Source organism: Primulina huaijiensis, chromosome 14, assembly GCF_012295235.1.
Source record: "Primulina huaijiensis isolate GDHJ02 chromosome 14, ASM1229523v2, whole genome shotgun sequence".
Classification (NCBI taxonomy): domain Eukaryota; kingdom Viridiplantae; phylum Streptophyta; class Magnoliopsida; order Lamiales; family Gesneriaceae; genus Primulina; species Primulina huaijiensis.
Window position 1 is genome coordinate 724,937 of NC_133319.1, and position 18,714 is coordinate 743,650.

General features: G+C 35.4%; 2 protein-coding genes across 9 annotated transcripts; one reads left to right on the plus strand and one right to left on the minus strand.

The window, feature by feature from the left end:
- Positions 1–1,893: 1,893 nt before the first annotated feature.
- Positions 1,894–8,048, minus strand: LOC140957328 (uncharacterized). Of its 5 annotated transcripts, none has more exons than XM_073414531.1 (10): positions 7,586–8,047; positions 5,438–5,549; positions 4,122–4,283; positions 3,915–4,020; positions 3,599–3,781; positions 3,158–3,320; positions 2,785–2,927; positions 2,602–2,703; positions 2,283–2,372; positions 1,894–2,182 (listed from the first exon to the last, which is right to left on the minus strand). In XM_073414531.1, exons 2-10 carry the CDS (start codon positions 5,450–5,452, stop codon positions 2,112–2,114), a joined length of 1,035 nt encoding a protein of 344 aa, XP_073270632.1. In that variant the 5' UTR covers positions 5,453–5,549; positions 7,586–8,047; the 3' UTR covers positions 1,894–2,111. The 5 variants fall into 5 exon arrangements, with proteins under 5 accessions (XP_073270632.1, XP_073270630.1, XP_073270629.1 ...); XM_073414529.1 differs by adding an exon at positions 7,029–7,115 and having other exon boundaries at positions 2,602–2,927; positions 7,586–8,046; XM_073414528.1 differs by having other exon boundaries at positions 2,602–2,927; positions 7,586–8,046.
- Positions 8,049–12,489: 4,441 nt separating this feature from the next.
- Positions 12,490–17,930, plus strand: LOC140957014 (DEAD-box ATP-dependent RNA helicase 31-like). 4 transcript variants are annotated; one of them, XM_073414052.1, is made up of 10 exons: positions 12,490–13,850; positions 14,054–14,160; positions 14,562–14,617; positions 15,038–15,262; positions 15,740–15,946; positions 16,019–16,105; positions 16,191–16,283; positions 16,906–17,121; positions 17,386–17,525; positions 17,593–17,930. In XM_073414052.1, exons 1-10 carry the CDS (start codon positions 12,625–12,627, stop codon positions 17,615–17,617), a joined length of 2,382 nt encoding a protein of 793 aa, XP_073270153.1. In that variant the 5' UTR covers positions 12,490–12,624; the 3' UTR covers positions 17,618–17,930. The 4 variants fall into 4 exon arrangements, with proteins under 4 accessions (XP_073270153.1, XP_073270151.1, XP_073270152.1 ...); XM_073414050.1 differs by having other exon boundaries at positions 17,618–17,930; XM_073414051.1 differs by having other exon boundaries at positions 17,343–17,525; positions 17,618–17,756.
- The last annotated feature ends 784 nt before the right edge of the window (positions 17,931–18,714 follow it).

Here is an 18,714-nt window from a genome sequence, read left to right on the forward strand (position 1 = left end):
TTGTTGGAGTGTAATAATTGTCTTTGTTGGATACATCGATCGAATCATGATGATTGAGCTACTATACAGTTTAAAATATTTGAGTTGATGTGTAATATTTATTCTAAAAAAAGAAAAAGTTAAACAAAATTCGCAAGGAGTTAAAAGTTAGCAAAAACACAATTGATATTTAACTTAATAACAAGTTTAGTTTAGGGGTTTTATTTTAACATCATTATGATAATTTAGTTAATTAAGAGAATTTTATTTGACAGTCACTATATGCCCTCCATTTAAATACATTGTGCTTTTGATTTTAGAAAAATTTACTATTCTCTTAATTTTATTTTTATTGTTTTCCATTGTGAATGATATTTGGATGAAAATTATCTTTGTTAATTTGAGAGAGCTGTCATTATGTTATAATCATGCAAATTGAAAAATGTTATATAAATAAGTGAATATATATGATTTATCATTATGATGTATTTTTATTTATTGTGTTTTGATATATTTAGATCAATAAATACTCATAAACAAGATGTTATTTAAACGGTTTTAAAAATTATTTAAATCTTCTTAGTATATATTTCATTATTAATCACCCACGTGCATCGCACGTGATCATTCCTAGTATATATATATATATTCCAGCAGAAAACATTAAAAATATAATGCAAAGTTTTTTTTTATTCCGTGGACAATAGATAACTACTTTATTTAAATATTTTCTTTAAAAACGAAAATCTAATTTTGATTATATATTTTATTATTATATTTCAAGAAATGACAGTTACAAACTATAAGGCTGCGTTTGGTTTGGAGGATAAAATAAACTAATGATTAGTAAGTAAATAATAAAGAAAATGATTGTCGTAGAAATGTAATATATGGTGTTATGTTTGATAAGATTTTTAAGTGTAGGATAATTTTGAATTTTTTGATGAAAGGACAAAATTGTCCTTTCTTCTTTTTTTCTTCTTCCACTCCGGCGGCGGCGACTGCGACGGCGACGTTCCAGCAACGTCGGTGCGGCCAGCCAGAAGTTATCGGTCGGCGGCGACGGTCGGTGGTCCGGCGTAGGCTGGTTCTCGACGGCTGCCGGTGGCTATCGGCCAGTAGTCGGCGGCGGCGGTCGTGGTGAGTTTGGATATAGGAGAAGGGTAAAATTAGAAAAATAGGAAGGATTAAGAGTTGGATAAATAATCTTAGGTGGTGAGGAGGTATTACCTAATATAACCTAATCATTCATAGGAGGTATTGATTTGGTTAAATAATCACGCGTACCAAACGAGGGATTATCACCCCTACCAAACACTCCCTAAATAAATTATTTATAGAAGAAGTAACATGTAGTCAGCGTTAGGCAGACGGTTAACGAAGAGACTGATACATTTGGTCATCAAGAATCTTGAAAGTTCTGAGCAAGAAATTTTTATTACGGATTTTCAATAAGATGGCAATTGCAATCCTTAATTACGACCAGACGTTCTTTTCCTCGATTTCCATGTCGATAGTATTTACGATATTTGTTGTAGGAAAATTGACACAGGGTATTGATGGCGGAGGGCGGCAAAGATGGGAAGCCATCAATTGGCCCAGTTTATAGAAATGTGTGTGATGGTGTAGTTTATTTATGCTGTAGCCTCCCGGGAGCCCAATGGGCCAGCCCAAATTGCTGATAGAAATCTAAGCCTTTTTTTTTTTTTTTGTAAATTTAGAATCCGGAACCAAGTTTCACGGATTACACTACTTTTACAACTATTTCAAGTTTGCAATATTTTACTAAATAATTTTTAAAATTATATTATTTTTAAAAAAAAAAACCCAAAACTGTGAGTTGAAATAATAATAATTTTTTTTTCTGAAGCTTCAAATAGAGTATTTTAACATCAATTTTCCATACGAGGCGACTTCCAATAAATTATTATTAGAATCAAAGGAAAATACAACACGATAAGATCTTCATTTTACAGGATAGTGTACTAATATATTAGCTGGATGCCTAACATAGATAATACATAGCCAATATTTCTTATTTTAGTTATTATTATTGTACATCGCCTCAATCTAAGACTATATTTAAAACAAAGCTTCATGGAGATAGATGTATGTTTTCTTCTCACATTAGGCTAGGATTTATCTTCATCCGATGGTAGGCATTGCCCCGGGATAGAATCGGAATCAACGAAGAACTCCTCGACTGAAAGAAGCACAGAACAGTTGAGGAAAGAAACATTATTTCCTGAAATATTCAAAAACACAAGCAATTAGTCAGCAGAAGATAATAAGAGAAGCATTACCTATATCCTCTTGTTCCGGAGAATCAAGCAGAATATCTGAATCTGAAGGCAAAAATGGTGATCCAGAATAATTTCCGAGAGCTCCCAAGTCTGCAATATATATTTAGCAGGAAGTTTCAAGAAAATATGAAGGGCGCTGCAGTTGGGAAGTTTCAAGAATAATTAGTAGTTTGCCACGTATAGCAGGTATATAAACCGAGCCCTGGCTTGCGTGGTTTTTCGTTAATGCGGATTGCGACATATGAGCCTCGAAACTTGTTCCAAACAGTACGAGAATAAAATTAAGAACATGTAAAAGGTTTGGTCAGATTAGAATTACCTCCCAAGTTTGATAAATCTGCAGTTAGGTCCGAAAGGCTAAAATTCCATGGAATCTGAGCCAAGGATCTGAGCGAATCTCGGGAATTCCCAGCTCCATTATCTTGGGAAAGATGCAGTCCCACTGAATTAGCCACGTCTGTCGTGAAAGCCATATCAAGGGCTGAAGTATCCACGGCCATACCTGATATTTCCGATGCAGTAAAAGGAAAATGGCTACTTGATGCCACTGAAGGGGGGCTAGCAGGCAAATCTGACATGGATGAGATCCCGTTGTTTGGTGGCATAACGGGCGATACATCAGCTGCAGTATTGTCGATCGCCATACTGCAACGAAAATTCATTCATAAGCACAAAGATTTGGTCAGATAATTAGTGAAAGGAATAATCCAAAATAACAACAGTATCAAAAGTTAATATTGTCTGATCCTAAATTTTTTCTCTCCCTAAAATTTTAAAATAGGTGGACTCACTCGTGGCTGTCAAATTTCTCTTCACGATAAAAATATTAACAGAAAAATAGAGTTCAGGATAACCGAGTAAAAGATATTCCTCACTCATTTCCAGAATTCATCCGGATCGGAATATAATTTCCTGGAGCTGGAATTCCATTGACAACGTGACAGTTGGGTGTGGGAAAGCCCATGTGATCAATACGAGGTTGCCCTGTTGCAGGAACTGGAGGCTGCATGACCGGGTATCCCATAGGTAAGTTGTTGACTGCACTGCAAAGAAGTGCCATTGAATATTGATGATAATATAAAAATAAATACTACAAAATCAAATAAGATCATGTAAACATTTGGACAAGTGTTTTCATGGCCGTTTTCACTCAGCTTCTTTCTTCAATTCAAAGAGAGAGAATTCAACTAGAGAATATTTTAAAATTCTTGCCACCAATACTTGGAAGGATTACTGAGAAGCTTGATTCTAGACACACATGAACTAGAGAACAGAAAAATTTACACTTGAATAAAGCATTAAAAGGTGAATCTAACCGGGCATTGAATGGATTCCATTCTGTGCAGGAGCCAAGGGAACCTTAGGAGGCACTTGATACCTCATCAGATGATACTGATGCTCAAGCAAGTGGTTAAAAGAGATGATTTGCTTCTTTAATTTCAGCCTTATATAGTAGACCCGGAAAAAATCGGCATTTTCTTCTTCTAGTTTCTGCCATACTATTTATTTGTGGAATTAACGGGAGAATACATAAAAAAAAATAGAGTAATAATACTGACAACATCCTTTCACGATACATGTCAAAATCATCATGGGTCGCCAAGGGTTCTTTCACCAATGAAAGACACATACCTAAAGAAGTGAATCCAGGATCTATCCGGGCGCGATTCAGTAAGGTCTTTATCACCTCATCTCTATTCATATATAACTGGAGACATCGTTCTATCAAATTCTGAACCTGTAGTAGATAGATTAAATCAATTAAATAGATCATCACAGCATGAAATTTGTTACATAAAACATAAAGAAAATGGGTTGAAAAAATTATAATTGGCTTACAAGTTCAATGTCCTCACGGGACACTTTTCTCTTGTCATTGCTTGATACTGAAACTGAGGCTGAATCTGCTACAGGAGTCTCGGTGGCATTGTTTGGATGTTCACTTTCTCTATCATTTAAAACAAGATCAGTAGGCTTTATGTCCTGAGTGTTTGGTGGATCCTGTATAAGGTTCTTTGAGTCAGTCAAAAGAAAAAGGCAGACTAAACATTCATAATCGGGATTTAAAAATTGCTTAATGAGTTTCCATATTATACACGGTTAACTCCAGTGTTCTAAATGGCGGTCGAGGCGGCCGCCTAGGCGGTAGGCGGCCCTCGACCGCACCGCCTATGCATGAGGCGGGTGTTTTAGGCGGCCCAAGCTATACGGCGTTGGGGAGGCGGGTCGAGGCGGGACGAGGCGGCGAGCAGGCGGGCGAGACGGCGAGCATGAGGCAGACAGTCAAGATTTTTAAGTTGTAGTCAACAATTTTAAAAACCTAGTCAAAGGCAACTGATTTTAAATATTAAAACCCTATCACACATCACTTTCTTTATTTTATTTTTGGTTTTCACTCTCAACTCTTAACTCTCAACCACCACACACAATCCGCCCGCCACCGCCCGTTTTTTGGTTTGCACATTATCTAAATGATATTATATTTTGTGCTTAAAGATTATTTAATTGTACATTTTATATAAAAATGATTATATTGCATGCTTATCTCTGATTATCTATAAAAAAAATTACTTTAAAAAATTCGACCGCCTCGCCACCGCCTCCCACCATTTACAACCTTGGTTAACTCCATAGCTAACCTTTCTTGATGCAAAATCTACATTTATAGGCAATTTATTCTTTAAACAACCATTTTGTATTCAATATTTGCCTGGTTATTAGACTTCGAGAAGAAAACTGAATCACATGGTAAAAACAATATTCATTTGCTACGAACAAGAAAAGGAGAATTGTGCCATCAAAGAAAAAAAAAACAAACAAAGAAACAACTGTTGACATTATCCATTTTTAACTAAATATATACAACTAACCTTCGCATCTCAATTTTTTTTCCTTTTCTCCTTTCCATGATGATATCAAGAATAAATGGTAATTTTCGCAATGTAAAATGTATGTTACAATTTTTAGGAAGAATATACAAAAAGGTAATGAGTATCATATCTGACAGTTTTAAACGAGAAATCAAAAAGAAAATTTCAATTCTAGCAACACTGAGGTTATCTCCTCCAAAAAAGAATCGACTTCAACTATATTTAGGAAAAGTGATAATGTTATCCATTAGAAAACGGAAAGGAGGTTTCAAATGTAAGAGTAACCTGTGTGTCCTTCATTTTATCTAAAAGCCAGTTGATAATGGCTCTCCATGAATCTTTTGTATCTCTGAACGATGTTTAATTTTACCAACTGTAAACTGAAGCACTTCTTCACCTGAAATGAAAGAAATAGTGTGTTGCTAAGACTGTATTAAGATGGGACTACAAGTACACATCTAAGGATTGGTAAGTGAATGTTCGTATTATAGCATGAAATTTGTTTGAAACGTTAATGTTTTTAGTCTCGGAGGATTGAGGACACATATTTCATTAGCCAAAACCAATCATATGACAAATTAACAGCGTTGAGCATAAATTTGGCATCAAAATGATATCCATTTTACAAACATTTCAAAGCAATAAAGCATATCACAACCAAAAATCAACATCCAATAGGCAAATATCATCGCCTAGGAAAATAATGCATATCACAACCAAAAATCAATATCCAATAGGCAAATATCATCACCTAGAAAATCAACCGATCAATTATTGTAATAGTGATATCAAATAGTACATAGCTGTGAAACACATGTTACTGGTCATCTAGATGCTAAGCTGTGTTAAGCATATGTAATCCATGATGACAAAAATAGTCGAAGGATCTTGGTTTCCAATCTCTGGAAGATGTTTGAGTTATTTCCAGCACACACAAACCACTTGTGATGTTGAGGATGGACATTGTTGAAAAAAATTAGTGTTGACCGAAGGTGGCCATTAGTCCATTTTCCTAATCTACCACCAGGTATGTTGTTCTATTAATTAAAAAACCTTGATTGTATCATATCTATCAATCATATCAATCAATCTATTCTAAAGGCTCCATTACATATCCTTGTGTATCATCAAAAGCTGGTCATTTCCCATCAATATTAAATGGTTGTCGAAAAAGACAAGGAGTAATAATGCATATCAGTGTGTCTCAAAAACTGGTCATTTCCCATCAACATAAAATGATTGTCAAAAAAGATGAGGAATACAAACTATAGCAGCCTCGTTCAAGTCGAGGTAATTTTTAACCGCAAGTATAGGATTCTAATTATTATTCTTTTTCCACGCTAAACACTACAGACTCTTCAATATTGATCTAAGTAAGCCACCATAAGGCAGAATATAGGAGAGATAGTCATTCTTTTTAACCCTCAAATTCGAGGGTATCCGATAACACATGTTCCTCAGCAAACACAAGGAAGTCCAAAGTCACCATCAAGTACTGCGATACAAATTCGATATTTCCCTTTCACAAGGACACTACTTATCTTCTTAGCAAAAATCCATCTGATCGCCACATTTCCTTCGAGTTTCAAATCCAAATACTCGGGAACTTAATTCATCACAAGAAATAATGGCTGGTAAACCCATTCAGAAAGAGACTGCAGACATACACTATCACCATCAGTGCTGTATTCACAAGCTCCAAACGGGCATCATTTTTTACAATGTAGACAGTCAAAATTATAAGAAAAATGACAGCCTCCATGCATCTAATTAGTCACGATCAGTAGTGGAGGCGGAGAAGTTGTAGCCGTGTGGTGGCTGGCTCCCTTCGATGATATATGGCTTTCCTGTACCTCCAAAATTATGAGTATTTTACTTTCGCCACCAACTAAAATTACTCCGCTAGAAACCAAGAGAGCTTTGATCCCAATAACCAGAACTCCCACGCACCAAACTTGCGTGCCTATACTACATTCAAACAGTTCATCGTGAAAAGACCATATGTTTTAGCAGTTACAGTTTACTGATAAATACACAATAGAAACAATGTTTAGGACCGAGATTTTTACTTTCTAACAAGAAGAGACTATTAACATTGTAACCCTTCACTTTAATCAAATTAGGGCAGTAGCATTTCTTGTTTTTCCACCACAAGTTTGAAGCAAGAATGATATTTCGAAAAAAAAAAACCAAAAAAAAATCTTACATAACTGAAAACACCAAATTTCAATCTTTTGCAGATGTCCATCACCAGTGTAAAATCTCCAAAAATATTTTAATTTTAACCCATAAATATGCATCCATCGAAATCTAAGAATTCCCAAATCCACTGTAACTTAATAGTAGAAAAGATCTACAGTATTTGAAAGCACAATTATCATAACTATTAAACAAAAACGACAGATCCACATGTATCAAAAATCAAGAAACTACCTTTTTAAGCAGATGGAACTTCAACTGCTCGAAAAAGGTCCAATCTTTAGGATTATATCGACAAATTATCCAACACCAGTGAAGTAAAATAGCAGATTCGGACTAAAATATCAATATTAGAAACAAGAGCTCAATAACTCTTTTATTGTGTTTGGCTCAGCTTGCATTGCGAAAACCAAGAAAACTCATGCTTATATTCTTGAAGATAAATAAAATTGGCAACATAGAGGGAAATATAAGGGGAGCAACTGTGAATTTTTCCACATTGTGAAGTTAGTTAGAATCATGGAGGATTTGCTTTCGGTAAAAATGGTGGCTCAGTGAATCTTGTGAGAGGTTTTATTATGGTTTTGTTGTTGCTGTCACTGGCGAGGGTGGCGCGTGTTTAAGTTGTGATAAGTTGGACATGGAGGGAGAGGGATAGTTTCCCTAATAAAAAAATCACACAGCGAAAGAGCCAGAAGAGACATTGACCAAAAAATCTGTGATTTATTAAAATGGTATCATTTTTCCAAAAAAATGTCGGCAAGTGTTTCTTTTTTTTATTGAGTAAAAGTTTGTTATAATTGGGTCGATAATTCATTAAATTTAACCTTTCCCAAGTCAACCCATTCTTCATAAAACAAGAAAATTCCCATAGCCATCCATCCCTAGCTATAAAATTGGCTTTTCTGAAGACTTTATTTTTAGACAGTGATCGCTTTTGTTTGAAATCAATTTGGCTTGTTACAAGCCCTGATATTAAATTTTCATACACAAAAGAACCTCTTGTGGCTTGGGTCGGGATCCCATGTTGAAGCTTGCGAGTCATTGAGTGAAATTTCACTGCCCTATCCTTCGTTTGCAAAATATAAACATCAAACGCTCACGAGGGTATCAAATGGAGTATGTATATTTGTGATCAATTGTTAACGTGTTCTATTATCTATTAACACTTTTTTGGACGAGTTTGTCACATAAGATTTGACTCTTATGGTATACATGTTTGACGTGGTTGGCAGAATACTGTATTCAGTCCGAAATATCAACTCGTGTGCACCTATGAGTAGCGCGGCGAATTCTCCTATTACAAGATAAATAATAAATAATTTAAAACTTCAGAATTTTTGGTCGAAATGTTCATGAGGTGAACTCCTTTGTTAATAGTTTTCGAATAAACAGATAAATCGATTAATGATTAAAAACTAGTTACGATATCAATAATTATCACTATTATTAATTTTATTATTATTTTTTCAATTATTAGGGCTGAAAAATCAATATATGAGCAAATATCAAAACGAAGACTATATAGAATTAAACATTATTAAGATATAGAGATAACACTGGGATATAACTACAAAAGTTAAAAATTGAAGTAGAGGTAACACTAATATATTTATCAGTATGTTGAATCTAATCATTCACGTTAAATAGACTTTTGTGCATACATGCGTAAAAAAAAACTATTATACAAATTTGATTTTGATACTATCAAAGTTTACATTCCAAAATTCTCGAGATTTTCTTATATTCTACAATTTATTAAAGCGTGAACATTGAAAAACATCACATAATAATCTAGATCTCTATAGTAATTGAATTTTCAAACCAATGATTTTTTTCCCAAGAATGATGTAGCATCCTGAGTTTCGACAATTAAAATCTTTTGCTTACATAGAAGAAAAGGGTGGTCAGAACTGAGAAATGCATTCCCAGTTCTGGCCTTCTCTTCCTTGAGCTAGAAAATAAAAAAATCCATGAGCAATTTTTGGAACAGAAGTTGAATAAATTACTTTTCAATGCAAATCATTGAAATATGAACCCGGTTTGCAGAAGGGCAGTTTGAGGTGAATGAAAATAAGTCCAAATTAAAATAATAATGAAATAAATTATTTTATCAAAAAGTTTTCGATCTTTGGTTCATTTTTCCAGATTTGCACATGTGGAGGAGAAAAGGTAGAAGGAAATGAATATTAAATGTAGGTCATAAGATTTGCTGTTCAGCAGTTGTTACTAAAGATGACAATAAGGTGTATTTGAAATGAGATTCGCAATCCTAGAACTCACTTTGCTAATAAAAAATTAGATCCTGACTCAAATCCGTCCCGTTACAAAATTTGTCGAGAACTAATCCAAGTTAAACTCGCAAACCTAGTAAGCATCATAATATTTTCGATTATAGTAATTGTGGTAATTTTTTTAATATTAGTCAACTATTCATTCATCACATTCACATCGCGACATAACATTTTGATAATAAATTAGAACAAATAAATAAAAATAACTATTATAAGTCACACCCTAAAAATTAATAATAATTTTCTAAAAAACTCGACTCATTGTCACATTTGATTCTCGCATCAATGGGAATTCACATTATAAATGTTACCAACTATACTCGAGGCATTGATGAGGTTAAATGAATACATTAGATGGGTCTAAAGAAAATGACACAAAATGTTTGCAATATGCAACTGCGATTCCAAATTATTCGTTAAAAACCACAATAATAAATCAAGTACTCGGGCCAGTGTAAGTGGTCCCACATCGTAGATCTGTTCTGACCGTCGCTTGGGATCGTTCCTTTCGATGAAAGTGATCCCATGGATGGGCCGATTCCCGGACCACTTGCACTCTATAACTTTCTTATTTCAAAGTTTGTTTCTAGAGCATCGAATCCGTCAAAACTTTAAATTCTTGCACCATGTTTGTCTCCAATTAAGACCAATCTCCCCTTTGACATTGATGCGATCATGATGAAATGGATGAGCCGGGTCGAGTGCTCCACCGGATCTGCTATCAAGATAATGAAGGGAATAAAAGCAATGAGATATATATCTGTAATATAGTTTCAGCTGTAACCTGCACACAATGAAATGAACTCGTAAATGGGCGCCGGAGGGGTGTCCGGCGTGGCCACTTCGATGCTTAAGTCAACAGGTGTAAAAGAGGAAGCTCTTTAGAGAAAATATTGCTGCTGGTATGAATAGGTGTGTGCACCTGTGTTTAATGTAGAATGAACCTGATATTTATAGTAGTAGAATGTAATGATGACCTCGTTCTTCGTGCTACCTACTAATTATAGTAGGACAGCTATATTCTAACATGTCAAATCTCATACTGGTCACATCCAGCCCATCTGATTTTGTCAACCCATCGGCATGGTGTCAGAGATGGGACAGTCGCCCACATCTTATTCTGTTAGTGTACTCGAGTGCGGTGCTCATATCGAGGTGGCCCGATTAGAATGCCTACCGGGGGCTTATATAAGAGCCCGGACGTCTGGTTGCCCGGAGAGTAGAGCTCGGACTTGCACCTGCCCGGCTTCAGAAGAATCCATCCTGCAGATTGACCCCGATTTGGGAATCCATCTGATATCCCGGGTCATCCATGACCCGGGCTCTTACAGGGATATCATCAATCAATCAAAGTCGAGTAGTTATCTTGTGAGACGGTCTCACGAATCTTTATCAGTGAGACGAGTCAACCTTACCGATATTCACAATAAAAAGTAACATTCTTAGCATAAAAAGTAATACTTTTTCATTGATGACCTAAATAAAATATATGTCTCACAAAATACGACCCGTGAAACCATGTCACACAAGTTTTTACCAAAATCCTAAACCCTAGAAATTATTTTTATAAATCTCTGCTAGTAAAATATGCTCTTAGATTTGACCCTTATGTTTTTTTTAAAAGAAAGATTTGAGCTCAAACTGATCAATTATCATAGCTTCAAACTATGTTTTGAGTGATCTTAAATATTTAACTGTGAGTCCATTGTAATATCATAAATATTTATTATATTAGTCTCGTATATTCATGACACACGCTGTGTGTCTCGGTGACAAGTATATATTATACAAGATCGATTGAGTTGAAGTTATGGTTCCATCAATGGACACATGGTTTAAGTTTTGATTCCACAAACCGTAAACAACTCTGGGACAAATCTCAAACTTGGTGACCACTAATTAATCAAAGCCCTATTTATGGCCATTTGTGAAGCGAGGAAAAATATCAGCTTGGACCCCATTCCTCCCGTGCTAATCTAGTTGCTGCAGTACATTCTATTAGCCTTTAAAATATTCCGCGCAATTTTTTTTTATTCATACTGTGACAATTATTGACTTTCTAGTCCGGCATTGTTTTGTATGACAGATGATATATTATTTGATTACACAATGTGACTCAAGTTGTTAAAAAGATTTAAATTTATAAAATCATTCTATTATCAATATTTATCACACTCCACGAACAAAAACTATACGTATAAATATAAAATTGTATTGGACGTATTTCTTAAAAATCTTATGAAATATTTCTAAAACTTTATAAAACAACCAGCCTCTCCTCTCAATCATGTCTTGCATCGGTTACACTAGGCTATACAGTTTCTAAAACCTCTAGCGTAATGGGTCGGGCTAAACTGCAATCAAAAGGAGGCGGGCCACTTTAATTGCCAAACTGACCCATTTATATTTATTTACAGATGTAAATGGAAGGCCATTGCCATTGGTGGGTTTTTCATTTTTGTTAAGAATACAAAGTTTCGAAAGGCTGTAAATTTTGTCTGTGTTTGATCTAAAGACTCGCTGATGAGAGCATGATTTGTACAAATCAAGGGCTTCATCTGCAATTCAAGCGATATTATTATGTATTCTATTTTATAAAAATTGAGGATATGATAGTAACCGTAAATCAAATATGTATATTCATTTTTGCCGCTTCCGTTATGGACAAATTCACCAAAATTGTTTTCAATCAAAATTACAATGTGATCTCTTACTATTTCTTATAATTACTATTTTGATTCTTATTTAAATATAAATAAAATTAATTATAAAAAATATTGTACAAACGCACAACCCGTGCATTGGTATATTAATATTAATAAATGATTTTGGAGCCAGACATAAAACGACGTCGTCGTGACGGATTAGGGTTTAACTATTGCATTTCATTGCTTGGGGTTAAACCCTCACCTCATCAACAGGAAAACCATTGTGATTGTGGGAAAGATCTTTACTCTCTCGCCCATATTTGTGCGGATAATGCCAGTAAAGATTCTCCCTCTTCACCCGCGTTTCTTTCCCGGAGCCATGAAATCAGACCTGGTTCTTCCCAGGCACTCCAGGGTCATACCCGTTTTCTCCCGAGTATTCCCTCACAAGCTGAAGTACTACACTCGTTGGGCCCCTAATTTAAAAACTCGCCTTTCACAAATTCAGGTTTCGAATGGAGGTCAATCTGGTGTCAGAAAGTTCACGACCCGTGCAAGTCAGGGGATGAAGGCATCAAAGAGTTTGATCGAGGATGAGAGCGAGCTCAGCGACTGGGTTAGTGGTGGGTTGAGTTCCAACTCGTTTAAGAAAACTCGAGTGTACACTGATAGTGAAAACGACGAGGATAAGAATGTAAAGAATGAAGGTTACAGGAGTAGAGAAAGGGGTGTGAAGAGACAACGAGGGAGTGAATATGATAAAAACTTTGACTGGAAGGAGGGGAGGAACGAGAGGAATTACACTGGTGGTTTGTTTGTCGGGGGAGGTAAAGGTCGTGATTCTAACAAATTCCTGGCGATGAAGGGAGGGAAGTTTGTGGGGACTTTGGAGGAGAAGAATAAGAGGGATGGTCGTTTCTTTAGCAAGGGAGATGATTTGGATTCAAGCGACAGACGGAGGACAGATGAGTTGTTCAGAGAGAAAAGGCCAGAAATGCGAAATGGGAGGGGAGGAGGGATGGTTAGGGGGGCATTCGATGAGAAAAGAAAAGATAGTGATAATCTGTTTGGCAGGGGAAGGGATTCAAAAGTGAGTCAAAGGCGTAGGAGTAATGAGGATGGAAGAGTGCAAGATACAGGGAATGGAAGGAGTGGAGGTGGTGATCGAGGGAATTTTGCTATGACGAGAGAAGGTAGAGTGCAAGATACAGGGAATGGAAGGAGTGGAGGTGGTGATCGTGGGAATTTTGCAATGAGGAGAGAAGAGAGAGGGGCTGGAAGAAGGGGCATGGCTATTATGGATTACAAGGATGAAGAAGAGGAAGAAGAGGAAGAAGAAGAAGAAGAAGAAGAAGAAGAGAAGGGCTATAGAAGTTTCAAGGAATTGCTTGATAGTGATGGAGTGGATGATGATGATGATGACGAGAAGGATGACACGGACTTGGCTGAGGAAAAGGATGGAGAACAAGATAATGGGTTATTTGACAAAGCGAGTGATTTTTCTGTGTTACAGCATAACTCACCTAGAAGAAGTGATTCATATCTAAGTGAAAGCCGGTAATTATAAAACTTCCACCTTGCATTGACTTGAATTACTGATAATTGGCTCCTGTACGTACGAGAGCATTCTGTCCAAAGTTTAAGTTTTTTTTAGCGCTTGAAGGATTTGTTAATTTTATGTTTGAAGGATTTGTATGCCACGTGAACTTCTGTTATTTTCTCGAATTCTTCAGTGACCTACTTATATGTATGTCATGTAGGTTTGATCAATGCTCCATCTCGCCTTTATCCCTTAAAGGAATTAAAGATGCAGGATTTGAAAAGATGACTCTGGTGCAGGAGTCAACACTTCCTGTCATTCTGAAAGGTACGCTTAGAAGCTCTTTAGAGTACTCTGTGGTTAGATTAATGAACCCATGGTACATGTAAGCTTAGATGATTTACTTTAACTGCCTTGCTGTCCTCTTTATATCTGTTAAGTTGTTTATGATGGTTTGATAAAATTAGAACTCTATTCCTATGAAAGAGGCAGTTTTGCATGGTGGATTTATTTAGCAGATGTGGATGGAATATAGAAAATGTGATACACGACCTTTAATTTCTTCTCTATATACAGTTTGATTTTCAGTACTAGGGTTTATTTGATTGTTCTCACTAGCATAACTTCTTCCATTTTAACTTACTTTTTGTTATAGTCTGAATGCCGTTGCTTTTTTTTATTTGTGTATTTTGACTGGTGACAATTTACCATAATCTGTGTTTTTCTAGGAAAGGATGTGCTGGCCAAGGCAAAAACTGGCACCGGAAAAACTGTAGCATTTTTGGTAAAAGCCTTCGCCTTTTGCACTATGATTTCCACTTCTTGATGACTTCTGTTGTTACAAGAGTCTCTGACTTGTCAAAGGCTTGGACTTTGTCCTTTGTGTGTCTGTGATTTATCACAGCTCTAATGTAGATTTCCTAGTAGCTACATTTTGAGTATCGTCAGGATTTCTTGGTGTAACTTTACCATTTTAAGGTATATGATTAAGAGCTTATGGTTAGACCATGTGGCCTCTTGCACCTCCACTCTGTATTTAATTGTCGAACATGATGCTATCTTTATGCATGGGCAGTCACTGCCTCACCATAAAGTTCATTGTGGCATTTTGAAATTATTATTAGAATGTTAGATATTGGTCTATGGTGTAACTAGAAGATGATGCAGTATGTGAGCATACTCATATTTGGTATCTAAATTTCAGCTTCCGGCGATTGAAATAATTTTACAATCACCACCAATTACTCGTGATCAAAAGCGACCTCCGATATTCGTCCTCGTGATATGCCCTACTCGGGAGCTTGCAAGTCAGGCTGCTGGGGAGGCCAACACCCTGTTGAAGTATCATCCTTCAATTGGTGTTCAAGTTGTCATAGGAGGTACAAGGCTTGCTCTAGAACAAAAACGAATGCAAGCCAATCCTTGCCAGGTACTAGAATTTTCTACCTTATCGTTAGGGTTCTCCCATTTGAGGGGGTTTCTGGCTTCTTATGGGAAAATGCAATATCATGTGTTAGAAATTCGAAATTTAATCTGCATTGCACTGTGTTTGTCAGTATTCTGTGGTTATCTGATGTTCGGTATTTAGAGTACTAATCTGCTGGAGTTGATCTGTTTGCATGGATTCTTCTACTCAAGTCTGCCACTGTACTTTAGTTTTGTAAGGAAGCTCCAATCTCGGAGTGATGCACGTGTCCTTGGCACAATGTCCAGTACGCCTTTGTTTCTGTTATTATACATGTTTATTTTTTAGATATCATGCTTTTTTGTTAAACTAGGTTATCTTCTGTGCAAACGAGATACACAAAGCATGTGCAGCTTGTCAACATTCTACCCTGCTATTTTGTGAGTGCATAATATTTTTATTGTTGGTAATTGTTGTACTAAATTTATATCTTAAACCCAGATTCTTGTGGCTACACCTGGAAGGCTTAGAGATCACGTAGAGAATACTGCTGGGTTTGCAACTCGGCTCATGGGTGTCAAGGTTTTGGTTCTCGACGAAGCTGATCATTTGTTAGATATGGGATTCCGCAAAGAAATAGAGAAAATTATAGCTGCTCTTCCAAAACAACGTCAAACACTTCTGTTTTCTGCCACTATTCCACCAGAGGTAATTGTCTTTATTTTTTTCCCGCTGTGGTGCTAGTTTAGGGTTGGTATATTCTAAACATCAGTAATGCAGGTTCGACAAATATGCCATGTTGCTTTAAAAAGAGATCATGAATTTATTAACACAGTTCAAGAAGGGAGTGAAGATACACATGCACAGGTGGACTTATTTAACGTTTTTTTCTTTTATATCTTGCTACTTGTCCCTCAGAGCTTTACATTCGTCTTGATATTAACTCTTTCAGGTCCAACAAATGCATCTTGTTGCTCCTCTGGACAAGCATTTCTCACTTCTTTATGCTTTGCTGAAAGAGCATATCACTGATGTAAATTATAAGGTAACACATGGTTTATGCTGACTTTTTATGGTAATTTCGTTGAGTTCGACGAACTTTAATCGTTTCTTTATGCTTTTCTGAAAAAGCTATCCCTGATGATGTATATAGTTAGGTACACAAGAGTTGCTTAAATTCTACATGACAATTTCATTGAGCATTCTAGGATATTTTAGTTCCTTATAACCTGAATCTTTAGAAATGTTGTCAAGGCATGATGTTAATTGAGCGAAAGGGAAAATGCCCTTCTGCTTGTTTGAAAATTTCTGGGAGTAAAAGGAAATAATCCGTGACAGTCTAAAACCAGCAAAGTCTCACGAGACTCAGACAATTTGCCAATGTTGTTGGACTGTAAATTGAACTATTGAGAAATGACACAGACATATGCTCAATGAAACTAAGCAGAGAAGATTTGGGGGATTTGTGATACTAGACAAATTAGACGAAGAAACTTAATCAACTATTTATAATTTTCATTGTTTTGATTGTTGATCTTTTATACGCCCTCCACCCAACCTCCCCCCCAGAATTGTAAATATTATTTCATTTATCGCAATAACATTCATTAGTCTAATAATTTCTTTGTCTGCATGATGATCCTGGCATGCTTCCTCTTGTGCCATAGATTCTTGTTTTCTGCACAACTGCCATGGTAACGAGGCTTGTTGCTGAGCTTCTTGGTGAGCTTAGCTTGAATGTCCGGGAAATTCATTCTCGAAAACCTCAAAGTTACAGAACCAGAATCTCTGATGAATTTCGGAAATCAAAGGGTCTTATCTTGGTGACATCTGATGTGTCTGCACGCGGAGTAGATTACCCAGATGTAACTCTTGTCGTACAGGTTGTTCAATTTGATCCCGCATTTACCAATCATTTAATGTTTACAAAGAACATTATTTTCTCTTGCTGAACAATATCACCTTATGTTCTTTAGAATTCAATAATCTGGATCTTATAATGTGCTTACAGTGTGCATTAATTGCCACCTAACTTTACAAGTGAGCTTGAGCTGGTTTTTTGCACACTTGAACTTTGTAGAAGTGACATAATTTTTGTATTTAGATGGGAGTTCCAGCTGACAGACAGCAGTATATACACCGATTAGGTCGAACTGGGCGAAAGGGAAAAGAAGGAGAAGGTGTTTTGTTATTGGCTCCTTGGGAGGAGTTCTTTTTGTCCGATGTTAAGGACTTGCCAATATCTAAGGCATCTGAACCATTGGTTGATCCAGACACCAGAAAAAAGGTAAACACCGTCTTCATCTTTTTTAGAAGCTCATTTGAAAGAAAAATGTGGTTCCTTATTTTCGCAGGTCGAGCGTGCATTATCCCATGTAGAGATGAAAAACAAAGAAGCAGCATATCAAGCGTGGCTTGGTTATTACAACTCAAACAAAAATGTTGGTCGAGACAAATATAGACTCGTACAGCTAGCAAATGAGTTTAGTCGAAGCATGGGGCTCGACAACCCTCCAGCCGTTCCTAAGCTGGTCCTTGGCAAAATGGGACTCAAGAATATACCTGGATTGCGCTCGAAGTAATCGATAATGTCATGTCCCGCTCTACAAATTCTGTTATAATATAGAGAGGGTGATGCCAACCAGTTTTAAAAAGGTATATTAATTGCAGAGATTTGATAAATTTTTTTAAATTACAGATTTTGTGTAGTCAATCGATTTCTACTTACATTGGTAGATTATCATAGATTTCCGAAAATTTTCACATAATCTTGTAAGATTTATTTTGATGAATTTTTATTGATATTTGAAAACTTTTCATTTAATCTTATGGCTTTTGTAATTTGTGATTGTGATTTTTTTAATTTCTTTCAATTAACAGTTGAACGTGAGTAATTTTTATTTATTTTAAATATTTTTATCCAAAAATATAGATATTTGGACTCATTTAATTTATGAAATACGATAAATAATTCAGTATTAAATTTAATACAACCAAATTTTAAATTATTCAAATCAATTCAACAAATGTATAATTAATTATTGTTATTCAAAATACGTAACAATAATTTGTAATTTTAATAAACAATAGAGTAAAGATATTCGATATAATGTAAATATTCCACCCCAAAGTTTTCTGTTAGTTCAAAACGTCAAAATACGTAACAATAATTTGTAATTTTAATAAACAATAATTCCTAAAATAATTTCATTTAAGTAAATTTTTATATGGAAAATATATCATTTTTTTTATAAAACATGTCAAAAAACAAAAAACAATTGTTTATACTTAAAATAAAAAAATTAAATTATTTATAATTAGTGTAATTTTTTAAAATTTTAATATATATAATTTCATATAATTATCTTTATATTTATGCGTTCATAAATTTTTAATAATATATCGATATATCAATAACACGTTATATATGTATATATATATATATTCAAGTGAATAATATTTGTTATTCACTATTA

What these genes read in the sequence shown, in the direction of transcription:
- LOC140957328 (XM_073414528.1), bottom strand. An exon ending in TGGAATCCATTCAATGCCCG is followed by an intron (nt 3,321 to 3,598) that starts GTTAGATTCACC and finishes TTTGCAGTGCAG; the next exon opens with TCAACAACTTACCTATGGGA. An exon ending in AGATTTATCAAACTTGGGAG is followed by an intron (nt 2,373 to 2,601) that starts GTAATTCTAATC and finishes TATATATTGCAG; the next exon opens with ACTTGGGAGCTCTCGGAAAT.
- LOC140957014 (XM_073414049.1), top strand. Translation starts at nt 12,625, where the DNA reads ATGCCAGTAAAGATTCTCCCTCTTCACCCGCGTTTCTTTCCCGGAGCC. An exon ending in CTGCCACTATTCCACCAGAG is followed by an intron (nt 15,947 to 16,018) that starts GTAATTGTCTTT and finishes TCAGTAATGCAG; the next exon opens with GTTCGACAAATATGCCATGT. An exon ending in ATCCAGACACCAGAAAAAAG is followed by an intron (nt 17,526 to 17,592) that starts GTAAACACCGTC and finishes TTATTTTCGCAG; the next exon opens with GTCGAGCGTGCATTATCCCA.